This window comes from Rhagoletis zephyria, unplaced genomic scaffold, assembly GCF_001687245.7.
Source record: "Rhagoletis zephyria isolate East Lansing unplaced genomic scaffold, Rhagoletis_zephyria_1.1 Rzeph_scaffold_01645, whole genome shotgun sequence".
NCBI lineage: Eukaryota > Metazoa > Arthropoda > Insecta > Diptera > Tephritidae > Rhagoletis > Rhagoletis zephyria.
Window position 1 is genome coordinate 100,772 of NW_016158729.1, and position 8,140 is coordinate 108,911.

The window sequence follows — 8,140 nt, forward strand, 5'->3', positions numbered from 1 at the left end:
CTTAGATGTCAGGCGGCAAATAGAAAAGGTTAGCGAAAGCGGAGACAAATTGCGTAAGCTAATTAGTGACGGAAGGACTATAAAGTGAAAAGAGGAATCTACTTTAGAGAAACAATTAATTTTATTTGCAGGAAAAAAAATTCTATTTACTATATACATTTGCTTGTACAAGCCTAGATGTATATATGTACATACATAGATCTGTATAAACATTAGTATGCACATACAAAAATATATACAAATATTTGTGCGTTTTATTTGACAATAATTTTGTACAGAAAAGTGAAAAACTTTCATAAAAAGTGTTTGTTTGCAACTAATCTCAACTACACTTGTGGCCACGCAAACCTTACCACCGCTTAAAAGAGAAAAAAAAGTTGGTAAAATTTATTAAGTTAATAAACAATTTTAATATAGTTCAATCTGTAACAAACTATATACATATACATATTAAACAGAAATTATTTTTTTTTATTAGTTTACAAAATCCTACCTCATTTTTGTTTTTTAAGTGGTGGTAAGGTTTGCGCGGCCATAAGTGTAGGTATGCGGTCGAAAATCTTAAAGCCAAAAAACAAACACAAACAAATAACAAAAGACCTTTTTAGCTTGTAGAAATATTTTTGTAAGCCTCTTCTTTATTGTGATGGGGTTGAGCAAAATCCTTTTGGAATTCGACTACTACTTTGTACATCTCAGTTTACCCGCTGATTACTGAAAGTTGAATATACTTTTCTTACCTCTATAATAACCTATTTAAATTTCTTGCTTTTCAGGTTAAAATATAAATACATACGACTTAAGTTACGACCTCAAAGCAAAATCGTATGTAGTAGCGAGTTAACATCACACAATTTTTAACTAAGCCCGCCTGCGAAAAAAAACGGTATAATCATTGCTGCCGTTATTATCGCCATTAGCACCACTGATCCGGTCGCCTCCACCACCGCTGACGCTGCAATCCCATCTATAGCAATGCGTCGTTCCTCGTTTACGCCTGTCTTCAGTTTGAACACTCAGGAGCCGCTCATCGTAGTAGAAGAAACAAACACCGCCGATGATGGCGAAGTGGTGGAGGGTGCAGCTGGTGGTGTTGATACCGCAGGAGCCACACGAAAATCTACTAGCGACGATTCGGATCCCGACTCGCCTGTCAATCCGTATTTGTTATGCCCATTTCCGGATATGCAACAGCGACGCAAACATTCATTGCCATCGCTACAGATCACCGAAGGTATAACGGCCAGTCAAGTGCGACGACTGTCAGAGGTGGGTGGCGAAAATGGTGGACTTAGCCCTAAAGAAGTGGAATTTCTGGCAACATTGTCACAGAAAGCAAATCCCGCAGCGGGTGGCAGACGGCATTCGGTTGTCACAATTTCCGCCGTACCACCAACGTTATTTGGACGCAATCGACGAGAATCGCTAACAGGCTTGCCACTCAGGTGAGTACAATAAAGCAGCGTAGCGGAAGGAATTGCTAACGAGTATATGATGAGGATTGGGATTGACATTTGCAACGGTGGTATGACTGATTGTGGCTTTGATAGAATATTAAATGAGTTTTCATTTCCGTTTATGAGCAACAAAACTAAACCACATTTGACAAATGAAAGTCTACACTTACACAGTTCATTCAATATAAATACGTATGTATGTATGTATGTGTAAGTATGTATTTCTGTTAGTATACCCAGTAGAACTTGGGAGCATCGTACGATTGCTCGGTGAGTACTCCCTTGGGAGTATACGAATACTCCCCATTGCTCCCTATGCTTCTGTGTATAAGCATGTAATTTTGTATACTCCCTTTAACATTGGATGTCCTAGGAGGGGGAGTAGTCCCTTTTACCTCCTAAACGAGCAATCGGGGAGCACACACAGAATTATCATCCCACAAACCTTCTAATGGAGCAATACGGGAGTACTCCCATAGTTATCTCCCAGAAACCTCCCAAAAAGACAACAAGGGAGTGCACATAGAAAACATCCCATATACCTCCCGAACGAGCAATAAGAGAGTGCTCCCATTAGAGGCATCCCGAAAGCCTCCTATAGGAGTAATAAGGGAGAAATGATAACGAACATTTTAAATTAGCCAAATAGATTTTGCTATTTATTAAATTTTTTATTTAACTTTTTAATCACGTGCATTTGTGCTAATTTTACAAGACCTTAACAGATATAAGTACGAGATCAGATAAAACATAAATGATACGTCTTACATAATTGCTTAATTTTAGAATTATATTGCAGAGAAATCATATGAAAGTAAAACGTAATAATAACAAAACGGTAAGATAAGATATGCACATATAAGTATGTACTCGTATATGATTTCCTGGTTGTCAAGGATGCTTGCCTGGTCAGGAATCCACCAAGCGGGGAAATTGTGAAAGTGACTTTTCTTATCTGATATCTTTGTCAACCATGCGATGTTTAAACCCGGGGGTCACACTTAAATGCAAACACTAATTTGCGCAATCTGAAAGGTATTTAACGGTATATTTGTAAGTAATACAATGCTTAAAATATTTAAACAAAAGTTGAGGTACATACCAACGGACTTTTATTAAAATCTGTGTGCTATCCAAATAAGATTATTGTGTCCTCGTTATGCGCCTATAAGAAATATTTTCTGTTGGTTTTTTTTTTCTATGATAAATTTTTTCGAAAACACAAAATTTCTTTTGAACGATGTGCGTATTGCTCTCCTATCAATCAAAAAGAAGACTCTGGGATTTCTCGCTTAGGAGACATCACTTTTTAATCCTAAACGAGTAATAACGGAGTACAAAGCCGACAAATCTCGCTTATTGCTCCCAAATCATGCATCAGGGAGCATTCTTTAATTGCTCGCTTAGGATATCTCTCATTACGCCCCTAAGCGAGCAATACAGGAGGACAAAACCGACAAATCTCGTTTATTGCTCCCAAATCATGCCTCGGGGAGTATTATTTCGTCGCTCGCTTAGGAGATCTCCTATTTGATTCCTAAACGAGTAATAAAGGAGTACAAAACCGACAAATCTCCCTTATTGCTCAGAAATCAGGTTAAGGGGAGTACTCTTTTAATCCTCACATAGGGAGATCTCCCTTCAGGTTCTAGTGGGTAGGTAGTAAAGCTATGTAACAATATTAACGCAGCACTATAAAGCTTTAATATGTTCAAATAGTGTCAGCATATCTTCCATTGTCAGACTATTTCGAATGTGTTTTCAGCTCGAATTCAAGTTCTAACATGCAGGAAGGAACCAGTAGCCAACAGTTCTTCTACTTTCATACCCGAGCGGACTTGTGCACCAGGATGTTATAGCTTTGTCCACATAACGTCTCCCCTCCGTGAATTTTGTCCCATGAACCTGATTATACTAAAGCATATCGAGGGCCTATATTCGAAACCCTCTATATGCAGATCTTCCTATATCAGATCTGGGTTTTCAATAAAAAAATCTGACTCCATATTTCCTTCAAATCAATATAATATCTACAAATAGTAGAATTCAAAGCTAGATTACTGACAGTATCAGAACTAAATTTGACTATATCAGAAACTGATTTGTTTAATGTTTCAATGTTTTCCCTCTGAAGGATATGTTTATTTTTTATTTTTTTTATATATTTTTTTTTTAATGAGTAGCCTATGTTATTCTCAAAAAACTGGATTTGTGTGAACTCTTATAAATCTTGTGAAACATGCATATGAAAGTCAAGCGCCAATTACTACCGAAATGATTAAATGCCGAACAGAATAGTCGACAGAAAGAGCCTTATAAGTGACAAGTTAAAATAAATTTACTAGGCGGAGCCAATGTTCAATTAATATAGCCAAGCTCAGTCAGGTCTCTAAACTTAATGCTCTAAAATTTTCGGGTCTCCCTCTTTAGCGCCATAAAATATGGTGTTCCATATTGAAACTTACATCTATACATAAATTTCATTTATTTTTTAAATACAAATTTTTAATCACTTAAGTGCCTAAAATTTATGTACGGTCGCAGTCAGCTTCATTTCTCAATTTATTGCATAGACAAGGCAAGGCAGGCAAGAGACAATACCGTGGGCGGACATCCTAAAAGTTGTTCAAGATGTTTGCTATCACATTCGTCGATTTCGGCAAATAAATCTGCAAATGATAGAAAACGTTCTTAAAAAACAACTCCAAGAAAAAATGCTATTGTTTAATATGTAACAATGTGCAATTGAGTGTGTGTGTTTTATGAGAATCCATACTTACTTACACTTTCACCCACTTTCTCTCCCTCTCTCTCTCACTTACACCTTTGGCCAGCAGTGGCAGCCGGCGCGGCAGCATTATTCAAGGGCCACCACTTACCGACCATCGAGGCAGTATCCACAACTTGCAACTTGACATCATGGATGGCATAGTGCAGACGCGCAAACGTGCCGGCAGTGGTGTGTGGACGGCACCAGTACTGCAAGAGACCGAAAATAATGTGCCAGTGCAAACATAAATCATAACAACGTCCCCCTATCCAACCAATCGGCCCACGACCATCATACTCAAAACTAGCAACAGCATCGACATTAATGGCAGTAGCAATAATGATGAGAACAAGAACAAGAGGAAGAAGAAGAAGGAGAAGAAGAATGACTGTCAAATTAGCACCAATAAAATTAAGCAAAAAACTAGCAGCAAGAATAGCGCGGGCACTTTGGATGGGGCGACGGCTGAAACACCAACAGCAGCAACTACATCGACAACGACTACGGCAAATGGCAATGAGCGATCAACATCATGGCATAGCAATTTAGTTTCACGTTTTGGCGCGTTGCTTTGTTGGCAATCGCTGGACTGTTGAACAAACGAGTGGCTTGAGTGACTCCAACTGGGCAGAATTGAAATCGTATTGCGGTGAGAAAAGTAGCACCAAATATGTGTGTGTGTGTGTGTGATGGTTGGTCTTTGGTCAACTGACCACCACAAATAGCAACAGGAAATGTGCACAGTGCACAGCGAGCGTGAGCAATACGGAGTAGCTCAATTTGGTCGTCCAATGCGAAAACAATCATAAACTTTCCGCTTTCGCAAATTACACAGTTGGAAAAATTGCAATAAAGGTGAGTTACAAAGACATCGATTTACCAGCTTTACAAGCATGCGCGCAATGTCAATAATATTGACGTTATACTCGTATAACAATGCCGAAGGTCAGTCGAAGGGGGGGACGTTGGATAGAAGAATGAAAGTTCCAAGCTTCTGTATTCACTGGCTTTCTTAAAAGGAAGCATAACATGAAAGGCGGTAGATATTAACAACTTCAAAAGTACGTTGAAACTTCGCATGAGAGATTGTAAGCATTCACGGGCTGTTTAAGGATTTCAGCACAGAGAATAAAAAAGGTAACTTTTACGAGTATTGAAAACTTGGATACTTATTTATACTTAAACAACTTTTGTAGAATGTTGTATGATATCTTCTTGAATATAGGTAAGTTTGTGGCCATTGTGTCTGTGTGGTTAGTGGTGCGTACTAACACTCTGTAGGACCTGGGTTCGATCCTTGGTTCAGGTAATACCTAAAATTAGAAAACGTTTTTTTCTTAACAGCGGTCGCCCCTCGGCAGGCAATGACAAACCTCCTTGTGTACTTCTGTGCTATGAAAAAGGTTCTCATAAAATCAATTTGCCGTTCGGAGTCGGCGTAAAACTGTAGGTAACTCCTCCATTTGGGTAACAACATCAAGACGCACACCGCACTTAGCAAAAGTGTAAGCGCCAAAATATTTTAACTATTCAAGGCGAAATCATACAAAGGTGGTGTTGCTAGAACAGCTGCTTTAATTCGCCTTGGTAGACAGATGTCAAAACTTCTTATGAGTGGGTGCGAAAGTAAGAGTGTTGAAATTTTCTTTCCCTCTTCGAATAGCTCGAATTTTACATTTGTGTACCGAAAGCAAAAACAAAATACATGTAAATTTTTTTTTTTGTATTACCGCGACCACCTTAAATGAATTCGCCCTGATTATTATTATTTTTTCCAGAGATTAGTGATGGGGCCTCTCTCCTAATGTTATCTCCTGGCTTTTTGAAATTATATTTCGTCTGGGGCATGCAGTGGGGCAATTAGCGCCACTCCAGCCCTGACGCGTAACGCCATGCTTATCATAACGCCTTTTGATATCGCAAGAAGCAGCAAGGGCTTCAGTAGGGCCTACGGTACAGGTTAATTCCCGAAGGCTTCGAATTCATTTCTGTCTAGACTACTAGCCTGGAACCAATTAACTCTTTCCCTATGTACAACCCATTGAACTACATCCCGGTGAACTTTTGTACGAATGAGTTGAACTAAGACTTCCGTAGTATTTAACAAGCAGTGGTTGCAGAAGCGTTGGCTATAAGTTAGGCTAATATCTCCTCTGACAGCCCGGTGGCAATCAGAGCCTAATCAAGAATACAGAGATTGGAAGTTCCCTTGACTATCTGTGAACTTCCCATGGAAATAACAACTTAGCGTAAACTCAACGAACGCTGAACGAAAATCAGGTTATGTGCAAGCTAAACCTTTTTTCGTTATACGCCTATAGTGTACATGGCGTATGAGTAACAATCATTACGCATTTTTATTTGACCATTCGCCACTCTTTTATTTTTCCATCGATCTTCTTTGTTAGCAGCTTGATTTTTTTTATAAAAGAACAGGCTTTAATAAAAATAAAGAAATTTATACAAAACCTTTTATTTTTTGCTTGTTGCTTGCAGATAAGGTTTTCAATATGAAAAAGTATGGCTTCTTAAACCCATTCTTTGTAGCGTTCTTTCAATAACTGGTAAACTGAAAAAAATTTGATCATTTTTTCTCTTCTGCAAGTTCAACCAGTATCTCATGAACCAATCTTATGGAAGCCTAATGAAGCTTCGTTTATATTTCCTCATCCAAACGTAAATTATACAGTCAAGGCTTTAACAACAAAATGTATGCACTAAAACTTCTTTATCTCTGCACTTGAAATGCATTAAATTATAAAATGTAAGGGATAATGTGCTTATAACGCAAGGAATGCACACTTACACGACCCTACATTACCATGAACTTTGATATCAACGAACATACATAATTAAGTACATACATAACTTTTATTTTAATAATAAAGAGCAAAACTTAAACACAAATACGAGTATACGATGTGCATAGAAGAGAAAGAAGGGAAAAAATGATGAAAGCATGCACGCGCGTACATAAAAGTATATTTATTTATATACCAGTACAAACTTGCTGAAAAAAAGTAGAACTACAAAGTCTGTAAAAATGCTGGTAAATTGCTTGGTGGCAAAGCATAACAAAAAAGAAAAAATTTATGTACATACATACACACACACATATAGGAAGTGCAAGTGTGCGAGCATGCAAATAGGCGAAAGCGCAACAGTACGTCAACGCAACAACAAGGATTTCCCTAGCGCATTTCCACTTTCCGACATAAACGGAAGGAAATATGTACTCGTAGATGCAAACAACCACATATAACAGCACCAGACTTTCATTTCTAAGTATATATGTATGTATATACAGGGCCATGTGGGATGGTACACTCTACACACATATGCATGTACCCGACAGAGACAATTTTCGAACACAGGAAATGAGATTATTTTTTGAAAACTTGTATTTGACTGCAATCAAAAGAATTTTTTCGCCATTTCCTTTTTTGTTTCGAATTAACAAAGCCACTGCTGGAAACGCAGTTATGGCATTAATTAAATATCTCTTATTAGAAATTTACCAATTTCAAACAAATTGATTTTCTTACAGGGTATGCACTTGGCCATGCACATTCTCATACACACATATGTATGTATGTACTCATCAAGAATGCAATTCCACTTGCTACTTGTGCGCACTTCTTCTCTGGGGTGCTGATTGCATGTGTATGTGCTAAGTAAAAGCACTTTGTGGGTGTGCAACAAGTGAATGTTTTCGGTAGAGTAAACTAAATTAAATTTACATAGATTCGGAAGAATTTAAAGGGCACATGAGGACGCGCGCGTCTTTATTTGCAGAAGGTTTTTACACATCTAAATATTTAGGTACATTAAACCATACTAAACTAAACTATTTTTGCAAGGTAATTTAGAATTTTTTTTTTGCCAAAAGTAGGGGTCGCTATTTCCTTCATAT

The 8,140-nt window shown here is 37.9% G+C and overlaps 1 protein-coding gene across 1 annotated transcript; it reads left to right on the top strand.

Moving 5' to 3' along the window:
• Positions 1-892: 892 nt before the first annotated feature.
• On the top strand, positions 893-5,666 carry LOC108364715 (uncharacterized). Its single transcript, XM_017618505.1, has 2 exons — positions 893-1,445; positions 4,292-5,666. Exons 1-2 carry the CDS (start codon positions 976-978, stop codon positions 4,473-4,475), a joined length of 654 nt encoding a protein of 217 aa, XP_017473994.1. The 5' UTR covers positions 893-975; the 3' UTR covers positions 4,476-5,666.
• Positions 5,667-8,140: the final 2,474 nt, after the last annotated feature.